This window comes from Convolutriloba macropyga, unplaced genomic scaffold (assembly GCF_964194025.1).
Source record: "Convolutriloba macropyga unplaced genomic scaffold, txConMacr16.3 SCAFFOLD_1396, whole genome shotgun sequence".
Classification (NCBI taxonomy): Eukaryota; Metazoa; Xenacoelomorpha; order Acoela; family Convolutidae; genus Convolutriloba; species Convolutriloba macropyga.
In genome coordinates, this window is record NW_027453064.1 from 26431 (window position 1) to 47795 (window position 21365).

General features: G+C 35.1%; 1 protein-coding gene across 1 annotated transcript in view; it reads right to left on the reverse strand.

The window, feature by feature from the left end:
• Nucleotides 1–18540, reverse strand: part of LOC142358018 (potassium channel subfamily K member 1-like) — a 31189-nt gene extending 12649 nt beyond the window's left edge. The window contains exons 1-3 of the mRNA XM_075409491.1: nucleotides 18257–18540; nucleotides 18069–18195; nucleotides 17833–18000 (exon numbers count right to left, since the gene is read on the reverse strand). Of these exons, the coding sequence (XP_075265606.1) occupies nucleotides 17833–18000; nucleotides 18069–18195; nucleotides 18257–18490 (529 nt within the window). The 5' untranslated portion in view covers nucleotides 18491–18540. The remainder of the gene's footprint in view (nucleotides 1–17832; nucleotides 18001–18068; nucleotides 18196–18256) is intronic.
• Between the last annotated feature and the right edge of the window lie 2825 nt (nucleotides 18541–21365).

Here is a 21365-nt window from a genome sequence, read left to right on the forward strand (position 1 = left end):
CCATTCCTACTCGTTTAAACCGGGCAACAATACCAAAAGCTTTATTGATTACATTATTACTGACTGTTCAACTATAAACGACACTATAATTTGTGATAGCATAGTAAAAAGTGACCACTTTGCTACTCTAAGTCTATTAGGGCTTCATGTTGAAACTAAAAAGGTACCAGTCCAGCAAAAATTTTTCGATAAAAAGAACTATAATGCACTTGATTTTAAACACTGCCTAGAACAACAAAACTGGCAAAAAATGTATGTTCAGAACAACTTGGATTCAATGCTACAAGTTTTCACTGAAAATTTTACGACAGCACTTTCGAAAAGCGCTCCACTTAAACGTTTTATCCGAAATGACAAAAGTTTTTTTTACATTAACAGACAAATGGTTAACTGTAAAATCAAGACAACCCCCATTCCAATAAAACGATAATTTGTAATACTGATGATTCAGAGAACTGTTGTTGCAATTGTGTAAAATAAATGACATTTAACATCTTCTTTTCGTCAACCCAACAATCAAAATGTTTTTTATTTAGTTTTGCTACTGTTGGACTCAAGAATTCCCGCGTCAACAGTGGCAATTACATTTCATAGCAAAACAAAAACTTTCGACGAAGGCTTTGGAAAAGCTTTTAAGTACCTTCCACAAACAGGGTTTTTATTTGTAGGATGTAAAATTATTACTATATTTCTATTTCTGATTAGCTTAACGCTACTCCTAAGGGCTGGTGATATAGAAACAAACCCAGGACCTGTTTTAACAAACAATGAGTCTATCAAAATGACTCTAAAAAGAGAGTCGGAAATAAAAATTTATCATATAAATGTACAAAGCATTCTTAGCAAGAAAGTACAATTACGCACGCTAGTGCACGATCTTGGTCCTAACAGCATTTTTTGTTTCACAGAAACATGGCTTTGTGAGTTTGATGATATAAACGTTTTCAATCTTGAAAAAGAAAGATACTGTTGTTTCAGATCTGACCGTATTTCGCCTGCCGGAACAAAAACGAAAAAAGGTGGTGGAGTTATGATGCTTGTTCCAAAGGTTTTTTCTCCAAAATTCGCAATGATTTGAATCTTTTTACGGGGAATTTTGTGAGTGTATGGGTCTCATTGAAAATACCAACTTGTCCATCCTTACTAGTTAATGTTACTTATAACCCCAATAAACAAAACAGCACTGATTTTTTGGACCAACTTGCAATTAACATTGATAAATGAATTACGAAAAACGAAAAGGTAATATTTCTGGGCGACTATAACATTAACAATTTAGATACCTTGGAAAGATCTAGGCTTGAAACAGTAATACTTCCTTATGATTTACATATAAAGAACCAAACCATTCCTACTCGTTTAAACCGGGCAACAATACCAAAAGCTTTATTGATTACATTATTACTGACTGTTCAACTATACACGACACTATAATTTGTGATAGCATAGTAAAAAGTGACCACTTTGCTACTCTAAGTCTATTAGGGCTTCATGTTGAAACTAAAAAGGTACCAGTCCAGCAAAAATTTTTCGATAAAAAACTATAATGCACTTGATTTTAAACACTGCCTAGAACAACAAAACTGGCAAAAAATGTATGTTCAGAACAACTTGGATTCAATGCTACAAGTTTTCACTGAAAATTTTACGACAGCACTTTCGAAAAGCGCTCCACTTAAGTGTTTTATCCGAAATGACAAAAGTTTTTTTTTACATTAACAGACAAATGGTTAACTATAAAATCAAGACAACCCCCATTCCAATAAAACGATAATTTGTAATACTGATGATTCAGAGAACTGTTTTTGCAATTGTTTAAAATGAATGACATTCAACATCTTTTCGTCAACCCAGCAATCAAAATGTTTTTATTTAGTTTTGCTACTGTTGGCCTCAAAAATTCCCGCGTCAACAGTGGCAATTACATTTCAAAGCAAAAAAACTTTCGACGAAGGCTTTGGAAAAGCTTTTAAGTACCTTCCACAAACAGGGTTTTTATTTGTAGGATGTAAAATTATTACTATATTTCTTTCTGATTAGCTTAACGCTACTCCTAAGGGCTGGTGATATAGAAACAAACCCAGGACCTGTTTTAACAAACAATGAGTCTATCAAAATGACTCTAAGAAGAGAGTCGGAAATAAAAATTTGTCATATAAATGTACAAAGCATTCTTAGCAAGAAAGAACAATTACGCACGCTAGTGCACGATCTTGGTCCTAACTGCATTTTTTGTTTCACAGAAACATGGCTTTGTGAGTTTGATGATATAAACGTTTTCAATCCTGAAAAAGAAAGATACTGTTGTATCAGATCTGACCGTATTTCGCCTGCCGGAACGAAAACGAAAAAGGTGGTGGAGTTATGATGCTTGTTCCAAAGTTTTTTTTTCTCCAAAAATTTGCAATGATTTGAATCATTTTACGGGGAATTTTGAGAGTGTATGGGTCTCATTGAAAATACCAACTTGTCCATCCTTACTAGTGAATGTTACTTATAACCCCAATAAACAAAACAGCACTGATTTTTTGGACCAACTTGCAATTAACATTGATAATGCAATTACGAAAAACGGAAAGATAATATTTCTGGGCGACTATAACATTAACTATTTAGATACCTTGGAAAGAATCTAGGCTTGAAACAGTAATACTTCCTTATAATTTACATATAAAGAACCAAACCATTCCTCGTTTAAACCGGGCAACAATACCAAAAGCCTTATCGATTACATTATTACTGACTGTTCAACTATAAACGACACTATAATTTGTGATAGCATAGTAAAAAAGTGACCACTTTGCTACTCTAAGTCTATTAGGGTTTCATGTTGAAACTAAAAAGGTCCCAGTCCAGAAAAAAATTTTCGATAAAAAGAACTATAATGCACTGGATTTTAAACACTGCCTAGAACAACAAAACTGGCAAAAAATGTATGTTCAGAACAACTTGGATTCAATGCTACAAGTTTTCACTGAAAATTTTACGACAGCACTTTCGAAAAGCGCTCCACTTAAATGTTTTATCCGAAATGACAAAAGTTTTTTTTTACATTAACAGACAAATGGTTAACTAGAAAATCAAGACAACCCCATTCCAATAAAACGATAATTTGTAATACTGATGATTCACTGTTGCAACTGTTGTTGCAATTGTTTAAAATAAATGACATTCAACATCTTCTTTTCGTCAACCCAACAATCAAAATGTTTTTATTTAGTTTTGCTACTGTTGGCCTCAAGAATTCCCGCGTCAACAGTGGCAATTACATTTCATAGCAAAACAAAAACTTTCGACGAAGGCTTTGGAAAAGCTTTTAAGTACCTTCCACAAACAGGGTTTTTATTTGTAGGATGTAAAATTATTACTATATTTCTTTTTCTGATCAGCTTAACGCTACTCCTAAGGGCTGGTGATATAGAAACAAACCCAGGACCTGTTTTAACAAACAATGAGTCTATCAAAATGACTCTAAGAAGAGAGTCGGAAATAAAAATTTATCATCTAAATGTACAAAGCATTCTTAGCAAGAAAGAACAATTACGCACGCTAGTGCACGATCTTGGTCCTAACTGCATTTTTTGTTTCACAGAAACATGGCTTTGTGAGTTTGATGATATAAACGTTTTCAATCCTGAAAAAGAAAGATACTGTTGTATCAGATCTGACCGTATTTCGCCTGCCGGAACGAAAACGAAAAAGGTGGTGGAGTTATGATGCTTGTTCCAAAGTTTTTTTCTCCAAAAATTCGCAATGATTTGAATCATTTTACGGGGAATTTTGAGAGTGTATGGGTCTCATTGAAAATACCAACTTGTCCATCCTTACTAGTGAATGTTACTTATAACCCCAATAAACAAAACAGCACTGATTTTTTGGACCAACTTGCAATTAACATTGATAATGCAATTACGAAAAACGAAAAGATAATATTTCTGGGCGACTATAACATTAACTATTTAGATACCTTGGAAAGAATCTAGGCTTGAAACAGTAATACTTCCTTATGATTTACATATAAAGAACCAAACCATTCCTACTCGTTTAAACCGGGCAACAATACCAAAAGCTTTATTGATTACATTATTACTGACTGTTCAACTATAAAGGACACTATAATTTGTGATAGCATATTAAAAAGTGACCACTTTGCTACTCTAAGTCTATTAGGGCTTCATGTTGAAACTAAAAATGTACCAGTCCAGAAAAAAATTTTTCCATAAAAAGAAATATAATGCACTTGATTTTAAACACTGCCTAGAACAACAAAACTAGCAAAAAATGTATGTTCAGAACAACTTGGATTCAATGCTACAAGTTTTCACTGAAAATTTTACGACAGCACTTTCGAAAAGCGCTCCACTTAAAAACTGTTTTATCCGAAATGACAAAAGTTTTTTTTACATTAACAGACAAATGGTTAACTATAAAATCAAGACAACCCCCATTCCAATAAAACGATAATTTGTAATACTGATGATTCAGAGAATTGTTGTTGCAATTGTTTAAAATAAATGACATTCAACATCTTCTTTTCGTCAACCCAACAATCAAAATGTTTTTATTTCGTCTTGCTACTGTTGGCCTCAAGAAATCCCGCGTCAACAGTGGCAATTACATTTCATAGCAAAACAAAAACTTTCGACGAAGGCTTTGGAAAAGCTTTTAAGTACCTTCCACAAACAGGGTTTTTATTTGTAGGATGTAAAATTATTACTATATTTCTTTTTCTGATTAGCTTAACGCTACTCCTAAGGGATGGTGATATAGAAACAAACCCAGGACCTGTTTTAACAAACAATGAGTCTATCAAAATGACTCTAAGAAGAGAGTCGGAAATAAAAATTTATCATCTAAATGTACAAAGCATTCTTAGCAAGAAAGAACAATTACGCACGCTAGTGCACGATCTTGGTCCTAACTGCATTTTTTGTTTCACAGAAACATGGCTTTGTGAGTTTGATGATATAAACGTTTTCAATCCTGAAAAAGAAAGATACTGTTGTATCAGATCTGACCGTATTTCGCCTGCCGGAACGAAAACGAAAAAGGTGGTGGAGTTATGATGCTTGTTCCAAAGTTTTTTTCTCCAAAAATTCGCAATGATTTGAATCATTTTACGGGGAATTTTGAGAGTGTATGGGTCTCATTGAAAATACCAACTTGTCCATCCTTACTAGTGAATGTTACTTATAACCCCAATAAACAAAACAGCACTGATTTTTTGGACCAACTTGCAATTAACATTGATAATGCAATTACGAAAAACGAAAAGATAATATTTCTGGGCGACTATAACATTAACTATTTAGATACCTTGGAAAGAAGCTAGGCTTGAAACAGTAATACTTCCTCATGATTTACATAAAAAGAACCAAACCATTCCTACTCGTTAAAACCGGGCAACAATACCAAAAGCTTTATTGATTACATTATTACTGACTGTTCAACTATAAACGACACTATAATTTGTGATAGCATAGTAAAAAGTGACCACTTTGCTACTCTAAGTCTATTAGGGCTTCATGTTGAAACTAAAAATGTACCAGTCCAGAAAAAAATTTTTCCATAAAAAGAAATATAATGCACTTGATTTTAAACACTACCTAGAACAACAAAACTAGCAAAAAATGTATGTTCAGAACAACTTGGATTCAATGCTACAAGTTTTCACTGAAAATTTTATGACAGCACTTTCGAAAAGCGCTCCACTTAAAAACTGTTTTATCCGAAATGACAAAAGTTTTTTTTACATTAACAGACAAATGGTTAACTATAAAATCAAGACAACCCCCATTCCAATAAAACGATAATTTGTAATACTGATGATTCAGAGAATTGTTGTTGCAATTGTTTAAAATAAATGACATTCAACATCTCCTTTTCGTCAACCCAACAATCAAAATGTTTTTATTTAGTCTTGCTACTGTTGGCCTCAAGAAATCCCGCGTCAACAGTGGCAATTACATTTCATAGCAAAACAAAAACTTTCGACGAAGGCTTTGGAAAAGCTTTTAAGTACCTTCCACAAACAGGGTTTTTATTTGTAGGATGTAAAAATATTACTATATTTCTTTTTCTGATTAGCTTAACGCTACTCCTAAGGGATGGTGATATAGAAACAAACCCAGGACCTGTTTTAACAAACAATGAGTCTATCAAAATGACTCTAAGAAGAGAGTCGGAAATAAAAATTTATCATCTAAATGTACAAAGCATTCTTAGCAAGAAAGAACAATTACGCACGCTAGTGCACGATCTTGGTCCTAACTGCATTTTTTGTTTCACAGAAACATGGCTTTGTGAGTTTGATGACATAAACGTTTTCAATCCTGAAAAAGAAAGATACTGTTGTTTCAGATCTGACCGTATTTCGCCTGCCGGAACGAAAACGAAAAAAGGTGGTGGAGTTATGATGCTTGTTCCAAAGGTTTTTTCTCCAAAAATTAGCAATGATTTGAATCTTTTTACGGGGAATTTTGAGAGTGTATGGGTCTCATTGACAATACCAACTTGTCCATCCTTACTAGTGAATGTTACTTATAACCCCAATAAACAAAACAGCACTGATTTTTTGGACCAACTTGCAATTAACATTGATAATGCAATTACGAAAAACGAAAAGATAATATTTCTGGGCGACTATAACATTAACTATTTAGATACCTTGTAAAGATCTAGGCTTGAAACAGTAATACTTCCTTATGATTTACATATAAAGAACCAAACCATTCCTACTCGTTTAAACCGGGCAACAATACCAAAAGCTTTATTGATTACATTATTACTGACTGTTCAACTATAAACGACACTATAATTTGTGATAGCATAGTAAAAAGTGACCACTTTGCTACTCTAAGTCTATTAGGGCTTCATGTTGAAACTAAAAAGGTACCAGTCCAGCAAAAATTTTTCGATAAAAAGAACTATAATGCACTTGATTTTAAACACTGCCTAGAACAACAAAACTGGCAAAAAATGTATGTTCAGAACAACTTGGATTCAATGCTACAAGTTTTCACTGAAAATTTTACGACAGCACTTTCGAAAAGCGCTCCACTTAAACGTTTTATCCGAAATGACAAAAGTTTTTTTTACATTAACAGACAAATGGTTAACTGTAAAATCAAGACAACCCCCATTCCAATAAAACGATAATTTGTAATACTGATGATTCAGAGAACTGTTGTTGCAATTGTGTAAAATAAATGACATTCAACATCTTCTTTTCGTCAACCCAACAATCAAAATGTTTTTTATTTAGTTTTGCTACTGTTGGACTCAAGAATTCCCGCGTCAACAGTGGCAATTACATTTCATAGCAAAACAAAAACTTTCGACGAAGGCTTTGGAAAAGCTTTTAAGTACCTTCCACAAACAGGGTTTTTATTTGTAGGATGTAAAATTATTACTATATTTCTTTTTCTGATTAGCTTAACACTACTCCTAAGGGCTGGTGATATAGAAACAAACCCAGGACCTGTTTTAACAAACAATGAGTCTATCAAAATGACTCTAAAAAGAGAGTCGGAAATAAAAATTTATCATATAAATGTACAAAGCATTCTTAGCAAGAAAGTACAATTACGCACGCTAGTGCACGATCTTGGTCCTAACAGCATTTTTTGTTTCACAGAAACATGGCTTTGTGAGTTTGATGATATAAACGTTTTCAATCTTGAAAAAGAAAGATACTGTTGTTTCAGATCTGACCGTATTTCGCCTGCCGGAACAAAAACGAAAAAAGGTGGTGGAGTTATGATGCTTGTTCCAAAGGTTTTTTCTCCAAAATTCGCAATGATTTGAATCTTTTTACGGGGAATTTTGTGAGTGTATGGGTCTCATTGAAAATACCAACTTGTCCATCCTTACTAGTTAATGTTACTTATAACCCCAATAAACAAAACAGCACTGATTTTTTGGACCAACTTGCAATTAACATTGATAAATGAATTACGAAAAACGAAAAGGTAATATTTCTGGGCGACTATAACATTAACAATTTAGATACCTTGGAAAGATCTAGGCTTGAAACAGTAATACTTCCTTATGATTTACATATAAAGAACCAAACCATTCCTACTCGTTTAAACCGGGCAACAATACCAAAAGCTTTATTGATTACATTATTACTGACTGTTCAACTATAAACGACACTATAATTTGTGATAGCATAGTAAAAAGTGACCACTTTGCTACTCTAAGTCTATTAGGGCTTCATGTTGAAACTAAAAAGGTACCAGTCCAGCAAAAATTTTTCGATAAAAAACTATAATGGACTTGATTTTAAACACTGCCTAGAACAACAAAACTGGCAAAAAATGTATGTTCAGAACAACTTGGATTCAATGCTACAAGTTTTCACTGAAAATTTTACGACAGCACTTTCGAAAAGCGCTCCACTTAAATGTTTTATCCGAAATGACAAAAGTTTTTTTTTACATTAACAGACAAATGGTTAACTATAAAATCAAGACAACCCCCATTCCAATAAAACGATAATTTGTAATACTGATGATTCAGAGAACTGTTTTTGCAATTGTTTAAAATGAATGACATTCAACATCTTTTCGTCAACCCAGCAATCAAAATGTTTTTATTTAGTTTTGCTACTGTTGGCCTCAAAAATTCCCGCGTCAACAGTGGCAATTACATTTCAAAGCAAAAAGACTTTCGACGAAGGCTTTGGAAAAGCTTTTAAGTACCTTCCACAAACAGGGTTTTTATTTGTAGGATGTAAAATTATTACTATATTTCTTTCTGATTAGCTTAACGCTACTCCTAAGGGCTGGTGATATAGAAACAAACCCAGGACCTGTTTTAACAAACAATGAGTCTATCAAAATGACTCTAAGAAGAGAGTCGGAAATAAAAATTTATCATATAAATGTACAAAGCATTCTTAGCAAGAAAGAACAATTACGCACGCTAGTGCACGATCTTGGTCCTAACTGCATTTTTTGTTTCACAGAAACATGGCTTTGTGAGTTTGATGATATAAACGTTTTCAATCCTGAAAAAGAAAGATACTGTTGTATCAGATCTGACCGTATTTCGCCTGCCGGAACGAAAACGAAAAAGGTGGTGGAGTTATGATGCTTGTTCCAAAGTTTTTTTTTCTCCAAAAATTTGCAATGATTTGAATCATTTTACGGGGAATTTTGAGAGTGTATGGGTCTCATTGAAAATACCAACTTGTCCATCCTTACTAGTGAATGTTACTTATAACCCCAATAAACAAAACAGCACTGATTTTTTGGACCAACTTGCAATTAACATTGATAATGCAATTACGAAAAACGGAAAGATAATATTTCTGGGCGACTATAACATTAACTATTTAGATACCTTGGAAAGAATCTAGGCTTGAAACAGTAATACTTCCTTATAATTTACATATAAAGAACCAAACCATTCCTCGTTTAAACCGGGCAACAATACCAAAAGCCTTATCGATTACATTATTACTGACTGTTCAACTATAAACGACACTATAATTTGTGATAGCATAGTAAAAAAGTGACCACTTTGCTACTCTAAGTCTATTAGGGTTTCATGTTGAAACTAAAAAGGTCCCAGTCCAGAAAAAATTTTTCGATAAAAAGAACTATAATGCACTGGATTTTAAACACTGCCTAGAACAACAAAACTGGCAAAAAATGTATGTTCAGAACAACTTGGATTCAATGCTACAAGTTTTCACTGAAAATTTTACGACAGCACTTTCGAAAAGCGCTCCACTTAAATGTTTTATCCGAAATGACAAAAGTTTTTTTTACATTAACAGACAAATGGTTAACTAGAAAATCAAGACAACCCCATTCCAATAAAACGATAATTTGTAATACTGATGATTCACTGTTGCAACTGTTGTTGCAATTGTTTAAAATAAATGACATTCAACATCTTCTTTTCGTCAACCCAACAATCAAAATGTTTTTATTTAGTTTTGCTACTGTTGGCCTCAAGAATTCCCGCGTCAACAGTGGCAATTACATTTCATAGCAAAACAAAGACTTTCGACGAAGGCTTTGGAAAAGCTTTTAAGTACCTTCCACAAACAGGGTTTTTATTTGTAGGATGTAGAATTATTACTATATTTCTTTTTCTGATTAGCTTAACGCTACTCCTAAGGGCTGGTGATATAGAAACAAACCCAGGACCTGTTTTAACAAACAATGAGTCTATCAAAATGACTCTAAGAAGAGAGTCGGAAATAAAAATTTATCATCTAAATGTACAAAGCATTCTTAGCAAGAAAGAACAATTACGCACGCTAGTGCACGATCTTGGTCCTAACTGCATTTTTTGTTTCACAGAAACATGGCTTTGTGAGTTTGATGATATAAACGTTTTCAATCCTGAAAAAGAAAGATACTGTTGTATCAGATCTGACCGTATTTCGCCTGCCGGAACGAAAACGAAAAAGGTGGTGGAGTTATGATGCTTGTTCCAAAGTTTTTTTCTCCAAAAATTCGCAATGATTTGAATCATTTTACGGGGAATTTTGAGAGTGTATGGTCTCATTGAAAATACCAACTTGTCCATCCTTACTAGTGAATGTTACTTATAACCCCAATAAACAAAACAGCACTGATTTTTTGGACCAACTTGCAATTAACATTGATAATGCAATTACGAAAAACGAAAAGATAATATTTCTGGGCGACTATAACATTAACTATTTAGATACCTTGGAAAGAATCTAGGCTTGAAACAGTAATACTTCCTTATGATTTACATATAAAGAACCAAACCATTCCTACTCGTTTAAACCGGGCAACAATACCAAAAGCTTTATTGATTACATTATTACTGACTGTTCAACTATAAAGGACACTATAATTTGTGATAGCATAGTAAAAAGTGACCACTTTGCTACTCTAAGTCTATTAGGGCTTCATGTTGAAACTAAAAATGTACCAGTCCAGAAAAAAATTTTTCCATAAAAAGAAATATAATGCACTTGATTTTAAACACTGCCTAGAACAACAAAACTAGCAAAAAATGTATGTTCAGAACAACTTGGATTCAATGCTACAAGTTTTCACTGAAAATTTTACGACAGCACTTTCGAAAAGCGCTCCACTTAAAAACTGTTTTATCCGAAATGACAAAAGTTTTTTTTACATTAACAGACAAATGGTTAACTATAAAATCAAGACAACCCCCATTCCAATAAAACGATAATTTGTAATACTGATGATTCAGAGAATTGTTGTTGCAATTGTTTAAAATAAATGACATTCAACATCTTCTTTTCGTCAACCCAACAATCAAAATGTTTTTATTTCGTCTTGCTACTGTTGGCCTCAAGAAATCCCGCGTCAACAGTGGCAATTACATTTCATAGCAAAACAAAAACTTTCGACGAAGGCTTTGGAAAAGCTTTTAAGTACCTTCCACAAACAGGGTTTTTATTTGTAGGATGTAAAATTATTACTATATTTCTTTTTCTGATTAGCTTAACGCTACTCCTAAGGGATGGTGATATAGAAACAAACCCAGGACCTGTTTTAACAAACAATGAGTCTATCAAAATGACTCTAAGAAGAGAGTCGGAAATAAAAATTTATCATCTAAATGTACAAAGCATTCTTAGCAAGAAAGAACAATTACGCACGCTAGTGCACGATCTTGGTCCTATCTGCATTTTTTGTTTCACAGAAACATGGCTTTGTGAGTTTGATGATATAAACGTTTTCAATCCTGAAAAAGAAAGATACTGTTGTATCAGATCTGACCGTATTTCGCCTGCCGGAACGAAAACGAAAAAGGTGGTGGAGTTATGATGCTTGTTCCAAAGTTTTTTCTCCAAAAATTCGCAATGATTTGAATCATTTTACGGGGAATTTTGAGAGTGTATGGGTCTCATTGAAAATACCAACTTGTCCATCCTTACTAGTGAATGTTACTTATAACCCCAATAAACAAAACAGCACTGATTTTTTGGACCAACTTGCAATTAACATTGATAATGCAATTACGAAAAACGAAAAGATAATATTTCTGGGCGACTATAACATTAACTATTTAGATACCTTGGAAAGAAGCTAGGCTTGAAACAGTAATACTTCCTTATGATTTACATAAAAAGAAACAAACCATTCCTACTCGTTAAAACCGGGCAACAATACCAAAAGCTTTATTGATTACATTATTACTGACTGTTCAACTATAAACGACACTATAATTTGTGATAGCATAGTAAAAAGTGACCACTTTGCTACTCTAAGTCTATTAGGGCTTCATGTTGAAACTAAAAATGTACCAGTCCAGAAAAAAATTTTTCCATAAAAAGAAATATAATGCACTTGATTTTAAACACTGCCTAGAACAACAAAACTAGCAAAAAATGTATGTTCAGAACAACTTGGATTCAATGCTACAAGTTTTCACTGAAAATTTTACGACAGCACTTTCGAAAAGCGCTCCACTTAAAAACTGTTTTATCCGAAATGACAAAAGTTTTTTTTACATTAACAGACAAATGGTTAACTATAAAATCAAGACAACCCCCATTCCAATAAAACGATAATTTGTAATACTGATGATTCAGAGAATTGTTGTTGCAATTGTTTAAAATAAATGACATTCAACATCTTCTTTTCGTCAACCCAACAATCAAAATGTTTTTATTTAGTCTTGCTACTGTTGGCCTCAAGAAATCCCGCGTCAACAGTGGCAATTACATTTCATAGCAAAACAAAAACTTTCGACGAAGGCTTTGGAAAAGCTTTTAAGTACCTTCCACAAACAGGGTTTTTATTTGTAGGATGTAAAAATATTACTATATTTCTTTTTCTGATTAGCTTAACGCTACTCCTAAGGGATGGTGATATAGAAACAAACCCAGGACCTGTTTTAACAAACAATGAGTCTATCAAAATGACTCTAAGAAGAGAGTCGGAAATAAAAATTTATCATCTAAATGTACAAAGCATTCTTAGCAAGAAAGAACAATTACGCACGCCAGTGCACGATCTTGGTCCTAATTGTATTTTTTGTTTCACAGAAACATGGCTTTGTGAGTTTGATGATATAAACGTTTTCAATCCTGAAAAAGAAAGATACTGTTGTTTCAGATCTGACCGTATTTCGCCTGCCGGAACGAAAACGAAAAAAGGTGGTGGAGTTATGATGCTTGTTCCAAAGGTTTTTTCTCCAAAAATTCGCAATGATTTGAATCTTTTTACGGGGAATTTTGAGAGTGTATGGGTCTCATTGAAAATACCAACTTGTCCATCATTACTAGTGAATGTTACTTATAACCCCAATAAACAAAACAGCACTAATTTTTTGGACCAACTTGCAATTAACATTGATAATGCAATTACGAAAAACGAAAAGATAATACTTCTGGGCGACTATAACATTAACTATTTAGATACCTTGGAAAGATCTAGGCTTGAAACAGTAATACTTCCTTATGACTTACATATAAAGAACCAAACCATTCCTACTCGTTTAAACCGGGCAACAATACCAAAAGCCTTATTGATTACATTATTACTGACTGTTCAACTATAAACGACACTATAATTTGTGATAGCATAGTAAAAAGTGACCACTCTGCTACTGTAAGTCTATTAGGGCTTCATGTTGAAACTAAAAAGGTACCAGTCCAGAAAAAATTTTTCGATAAAAAGAACTATAATGCACTTGATTTTAAACACTGCCTAGAACAACAAAACTGGCAAAAAATGTATGTTCAGAACAACTTGGATTCAATGCTACAAGTTTTCACTGAAAATTTTACGACAGCACTTTCGAAAAGCGCTCCACTTAAAAATGTTTTATCCGAAATGACAAAATTTTTTTACATTAACAGACAAATGGTTAACTAGAAAATCAAGACAACTGATGGTCGATCGCGATAGGTTTTTGAATGATAAAGACTATGAAAATTTCTTTGATCTAAAAAACCAGTTTAGTATTTCTAATGACAAGGATTTCAACAGATTTTATAGATATCTTATTGAAGCAGCAGAAAGTGACAGAAAAAAGTGGATGCTGATAAATGAAGTAAGAAACTCTGAAAAAACAAAACCCAGAATCTACAGTTTGAGAAATGTATTTGGTGATTAGGTAACCCAAACAAAAAAATTGCTAACCTGTTGAACTATCGTTTCTCTACACTTGGGAAATTCCAAGGCCCTCAGCATCCACTACAGACTTCTGGGACAGGCAATCCTAAACAAAAAACTTTTAGCTTTCACTATGTAACGGAAAGAGTCATGACGCAATTAGGGCACTGGGGACAAATAAACCGATTGGACCATCAAACATTCCTGCGTGGGCTATTAAAGACTCAAGCTCTGTCATTGCTCCTCATTTAAATTTCCTTGTGAACTATTGCATCAAATTATCTTGCTTCCCCAATGAGCTTAAACGAGCACATGTACCACTATACAAGAAAGATGACCCTGAGGAACCTAATAACTATCGCCCAATTTCCATTACCCCATGCCTTTCTAAGATCATTGAAACCCTCTTGAGGGATCAAATTTGTCAGTACCTTCACGACAACAAATTACTAAGTAAAAATCAGTATGGTTTTAGGAAAAAGTTTTCTACCATCGATTCCCTATTATTTTGCACATAATTCATCAGAAACAAAACTGCCATTAACAATTTTGTCACAGCAGCATTTCTTGACCTATCAAAAGCTTTTGATTCTATCAATTATGACATTTGGGATATCAAGTTAGGCAACTTAGGTTTTGATGAGAGCTCAAAAAATCTCTTAAGAAGTTTCGTTACAAACCGCCGCCAATCCGTTGTACTACAAGATTGCATATCAGATGAACTAATGCTTCATAGAGGTGTACCACAAGGCACAGTACTTGGTCCGCTCTTATTTAATCTGTACATTAATGAAATGGCAACAAGAGTTGACAATGAACCTGAACTCATACAATATGATGACGATACCGTTATTTTAACTTTTGATACCTCCATTGACAAAAGCAAAATCAAGTTAGAGCAAAATGCAAACAAACTTATTCGATTTTATCATGAACATCACCTTACAGTTAATACCTCTAAAAATGAATTCAAGATATTTGGTAAGCGCAAAAGAAAAGATTTCAGTGAACATATAATTTTAGATTCAATTCCAATAGACGAGAAACCTGAAGTAAAATATATAGGGGTTCACATAGACAGCAATTTAACGTTTCAAGAGGAAGCGAAACATATCTTACGAAAAATGGCCCGAGGAATAAAAACAATTTATGCTATTAGAAAATCAATTCCACAAAAACTATTGATACTTGTCCTAAATGCCCTAGTATTAAGTCACTTGCACTACTCAGCGGTTATCATTCACGCAATTGAGCAAAATTTAATAATGTCTCTTGAGAAACAGCTTATCTGGTCATTACGAGCAACCTTTTTTAGACAGAAATTTGAATCTGTTCAAGATATTAAATGCAGTCGGAATATACCACCCGTAAAACTCTTTTTAAAAAAAAAGATTACAATACTTTTGAAAAATAAAAAACAGTTACAACCTGCTTTTTCACCAACATCGGGACGTCCTTTAATCACCTGGAATCTTCATGAGTCTATAAGGACAAAAAAATTGTTCTGGGACCAAAAATTTTTCTCTATCAAAAGGCAAAACTCGTTTGTTAGATTAGCGATACTAGATTGGAATGAACTACCCAGCGAAATTAAAATCAAACAACACAAAAAAAGTTTCCCCAAGCACCTTAGAACTTTCTACTCCTCAGCTTACAAAAGGAACCCTTTTTTGTGGAAGGTTACTTGTTCAACATGGCGTGACTTTAAATTTGGAAAATGAATTAGAACTACTGTTTACTGATTGGGTTGACTTTAAACTTAATTAATTTTTATTTTGAGATATGCGACATAATTTGAATTTAACTCAAGTTTTCTGTTATAATATGCAAATAATAAATCCATTTAAATAATTACACTACCGGACTAATATCAATTGTACTCGTTGATGTGGATCGGAATTCAGTGTTTTTTATATTCTATGCAGAGTTTTCAGTTTAATAAAAATAACAAAAATTATTCTTTTTATTTGGAAAGGTGCCTTTCACGAACCTCTTTATAGGAACTGTTCCCAGACCGAGATCAAAAACTACAGACCAAATTGCCTGCTTCCTAACTGTCGTTCATTTTCGAGTACACTTTTATACGGTTTTGTTTATGATCACAACAAATCTGAAGTACATATATCTAGTTATATATCTAGAATACAAAAAGGCGTTTGATAAAGTACCTTTCAATGTTTCACTGAGAAAACTCACTTCATTTTTGATAGATTTCAATTTTTCCACAGTTGTCTGTTTGGTAGATTTCAAATAACAAAGGTTAATAACTACTCTTTATCTCTGCAAAGCGCGTTGAGTGGTCTACTAAAGGGGGTACTGGGGCCCCCTTCTCCTCCTTTTTGTAAATGACTTGCCATGCGTGTATCTCAACTCTGTGCCCTTTGCCGGTGACAAAAATTACTATTTAGTTCTCTCAACTTTCATAATGACTTGATTTGGCTGTACAATTGGAACCTCACAAATCGGATGAATACAAACTGTAGCAAAACAGTGTTTGAATTTCGTGGAAATGCTACAGTTGAATTTGCAAATGGTCTGGTTATCAAAAATGTCCAATTTCAAAGACTTTCAGAGTAGTATTACCTTTTTACACGAAATCGACGAGTCATGTTTCAGTGAGGTTGAAGAAAACATGTGGACCTTTTCATAGCCTGAAGGTTCAAACAAACAAAAAAAAGAACTCAGACGAACAAAAAAGATTATCCTGGAGTGCACAGGATTAGGCAAGAGTCACCTTAACTCCTTTTTAATACGTTCTTGAGAAATGACTAACTTTTTATACCGACACAAAATAAAATCAAGTTTTGGGCGGAAACATAAGCGAGGGGTTCGCAAATATCTATTCCAGAAGTCTCCATCTTTTAGATGTATGTTATTTTAATATATGATGTTGTTCTTCTAAATTTAGAATAACTGAATCGAGAAATCCTCTTCCCATCACTGGGTGAATATTGGCTGGTCTGGGGCCCTCCCATCTTTACGTCTTCATAAACCAATTTGTATTTTTCAAATCTATCAAAAAATGAAAATAATAAACACAGAAAAACAGCTCACAAAAATAAAACACAGTTGTCAGATTGCCACATTAGCGTGACAAAATAGCCACAATAGCTTTGTAGATCTGCAGTCTCCAGAAGATAGTAAAAGAAGCAGAGCAAAAAACTTTCTTTGTATTAAATGCTGAGATGTTATATTTTGATTAACAATCTGTATAACTTATTGCTACTTCTATTAGCTGCCCATAAATAACCTTCAATTAGAGTGACACATATTCACGTGACCTTTTCTTTGAATTAAACTGAAGAAAACTCAAATTCAGAGTGATGAAGTCCTTTTTGAGAGTTTATTCACGTGTGACGCAAAAACTCACGCGAATGAACAAAAAAAATAGCTCCAATAAGAATGCAAAATGACGCCACGCACACAATTCAGTTGAAATTGCATGAAAAAGGAGATTTGCAGTGTTTGTGACGTCTTATGGTCGCAAAAATCTTGGCGAAATAAACAAAACGAAGATAGGACCAATAATAGCCTCACCTATCGCTTTGCGGCTATTGAAAAACAAAACACAGATGTAAAACAAAACACATTTTAAATGTAGATGTATTAGAAGTCTACTAAGATTTTAAGGCGTCCTGACCAAGTAATAAAGCCTTTCTCTCTGTCTCAGGCATAATTACAATTGTTAGGCATAAATACAACTAAATGAAAAACCAATCAATTATTCCAATTTCCGGTGACTTACCTCGTCGATATGTATAGATACAGAACCGCCTTCGAATTTTGAATGACAAGTGAAGATGCAGATGACAAACTTGGCTACAAGTAAACAGAAATCCAGGAATTCCAATAATGGAAAAGACGATGACCAAAACTTGTCCACTTTTGCTTGAAGGTGTGAAATTGCCGTAACCTTAAAAGGAACAGTTTCCACTAAACCATATACTGCACAAAAACCAAAAAGTCGCAAACTTTTTTCACCTATTGTCGTGACAGTCGTGATGCAAAAATAGAAGGCACCTGACCACTCCCAATTTGGAATTACTTCCGATTCATCAGCGCCAACTTTGAACTCATGAACATCCAATTTTTCCAAAATTTCGTTAACCTGAAAACAGACCGCTTGACAAAATGTCAGATTTGAACTTTGCTGAAAAAAGCCAACTAACAAAGTCAAACATATGTTGATGGTAGAAACTCTTGTTAAAAGCGTCAACTTGACAACTTTGGGCCTGAATGCTGTTAGCTTCGCACACCAGGTGTGCTGTTTCATTTAGTAGGAAATCGACAAATTGGAACGCTTGAGTTTCCATGATTTTCTTTAGATCGCGCAGATTCTCCTTCTCTCTGTCCAGCTCTATAGCAGAAAACGCCAAAGAACCAAGCATCATGTAAATCGTCATCCCAATAATTGAGAAAATAAGCGCAATTGAGTCCTTTCTGCTCCATGCTGGCTCTAAAATCAATAAAAAAAAACAAATAAACCTATATTTTTCAGGTTTTGCCACAGACTTCTAGAATACTATTTTCGCACTTCCACAAAACTAATCCTAGCCAAATTGTTGTGATAAACTTATTAAATAGTGACCCCTTTCCCTCTTTCAAATCGTGTATTTTCAGGAGTTTGATCTAGAGGACTGAACATTCCACGAAAATTAAGTTGATTAATTAAGTCCCACTGCCTCTAGATTAGTGGGTGAAGATATTCCCCAGAACACCATTTATGGTGTTTATCATCGGCGCTAGCTGCCTAGCCAACGCTATCAAAGTTGCTCCCGAGGCACTCAGAAGTCAAGTACAGCCTATACTTTTCGCCAGAAAAGGACTGAGCCTGAACCCCAACGCCAAGAATAAACGGACGAATCTCGAGCTCCTACTCACCCGTGGACCATTAAAGAACAAAAAGAACTTGATACTTTGGCACGGAGTGATCAGCAACTCCATCACCAGGCACATCTCGAACAATTACAGTGCCCTACCCGTCTCCAGCCTCGTTGAACTACTGCGACGTTTCAGTGATCGGATCTCGGCTATAGTGTACTGTCAACGACTAGGATCCCCAAACATATTAGAGGAATTAAGAAAGCTTGACATCCTGGTGATCGACGCAGGAAAGAAGTTACTATCAAAGAGACGCCAACGATCAGGGTGGTATCGGAAACAGCTTTCATTGGTTCATCCGGACTCCGCGATGGCACCAAGTAGTCGCTAGCGCGTGTATACCACTGCTCTGGTAGCTTCCTGGAACTTCTGTTCCGGTGCGGCCTAGGTGGTGGTATACTCCAAGTAGTCACTAGCGCGTGTATACCTCTGCTCTGGTAGCTTCCTGGAACTTCTGTTCCGGTGCGGCCTAGGTGGTGGTATACTCGCCCCTGACAAGGTGAAAATGCCACCCAAACGGACGAAACAATTAAATTCTACCAGTGGAGAGGAAAGAGATGGCTGGAATTGCGAGAAATGCAAGAAAGTGTTTATAGACCCCAATGACAAGATAATTGAATGCGACCGCTGTAGCAAACACTACTGTATCAAATGTATCAACATGCCAAGCGCAGCCTATGAATACATGACCAGACCAGAAGTTATCTGGTGTTGTGATGCATGTATCGACTTCGCCAGGACAACCATAAAAGAGGCAACACATCCACGGAATGATGTCGAAGAACTACGTAGCGACCTAAACACCACGATGAACTCGGTCAAAGCGCTGATGAATGACTTCTATTGCTTCATGAACGGACAGAAGAGCAGAGAAGTCCCCCAATCGAGCGGATCTACCGCCCAAAATTGAGTCCCTATTCCTCAGCAACCGGTGAAACCTATAAAAGAAATAATCCGAGAAGCATCTGCCGAACAGAAAAGAGAACAGGAGGAAGAAAGTAGACGAAGGAAGAACATTGTAATTCACAGAGCACCGAAAGACAACCAACAGGGAGAAGAAGAGAGACTCAAAGAAGACGACGAACTAGTTGACTCATTACTGTGCGAGAATGAACTACCAGAATTACGAGCCAAAAAATGCAAGAGATTTGGTAAGAAACCCACCCAAGATGACCCAAATGCAAAAGATAGACCACTGATGGTAACATTCGAGACAGAGGAAGAGGTTGCAAAAGTTCTACAGAATTTGACTAAACTGAAGGGGAAGGAAAAACGACTCGTCAACCTGAGAGTTTCTCTAGACCGAAGTATGAAGGATCGAGAAATTGTCCGAGAACTAGTACAGAGGGCAAAAAACCTGACAGCAAACGAAACAGGAGACTACGTGCACCTCGTCCGAGTGAAAACCATAATAAGAGTCAGAGCCAGAAAAAAACATACAGACGGAACCTCGAACTCTGGTTCAGCAACGTGGACACACTAAGTGCCCAGAAGACATCAGAACTTAGGATACAAATTGAGGGATCAACTGTCAAACCGGACATTATCCTGTTATCAGAGGCAAAACCAAAGAACTCAACTCTACCATGGGACCCATATTGGCACAAAATTGACAACTATTCACTGGAGGGTACCAATATGAACCCAAAGGAAAATGGACGAGGACTTCTGACCTACATCCGAGACGACCTAAAATATAACTTGATAAGGGAGGAATCCATTACCGAGATCCAACAACTTGAGATCAAATTAGCCGGCAGCACTTTAACAGTAGCAAACATGTATCGTAGCCCGAGATCCTGCGACGAAAACAACGCGAAAATCAACGAGTATCTGAAAAATATCGGAAGATCAAGGAAAAAATTCATATTGGTAGGCGACTTCAATTATCCAGATATTGATTGGGAAGTGGCACGTGCAACTGGTGAAGCAGAGAGCAACGAATGGAGATTCCTGGAAGCCGTGAAGGACTCTTTCATGGAACAACATGTGAAGACGCCAACTCGAAGTGCCAGAAACAACCGACCATCTTTGCTAGATCTAATGCTGACGCATAGTTCCCTGGAACCATAGAGAATAGACCATTGTGCACCCTTAGGAAAAGGCGATCATGTAATGACCAAAACATCGTTTGCTCTAACTGTAGGAACTGACATCAAGTATCGTCGAAACTACAGGAAATCCAACTTCAAAGCCATCAGAAAGTACCTGAAATCTAAATTAGACACCAACTCCACAGTCACCCAAAATGTAAACGAGAAATGGGAGCTCTTCCGGGACACGATCCAGACCGCAGTGGAGAACCACGTTCCATTGACAAAAATAACAAGAGGAGAAAAAAGTAGATTACCACTTGACTCCGCAACTAGAGAAGCCATCAAACAAAAGAAGAAGACA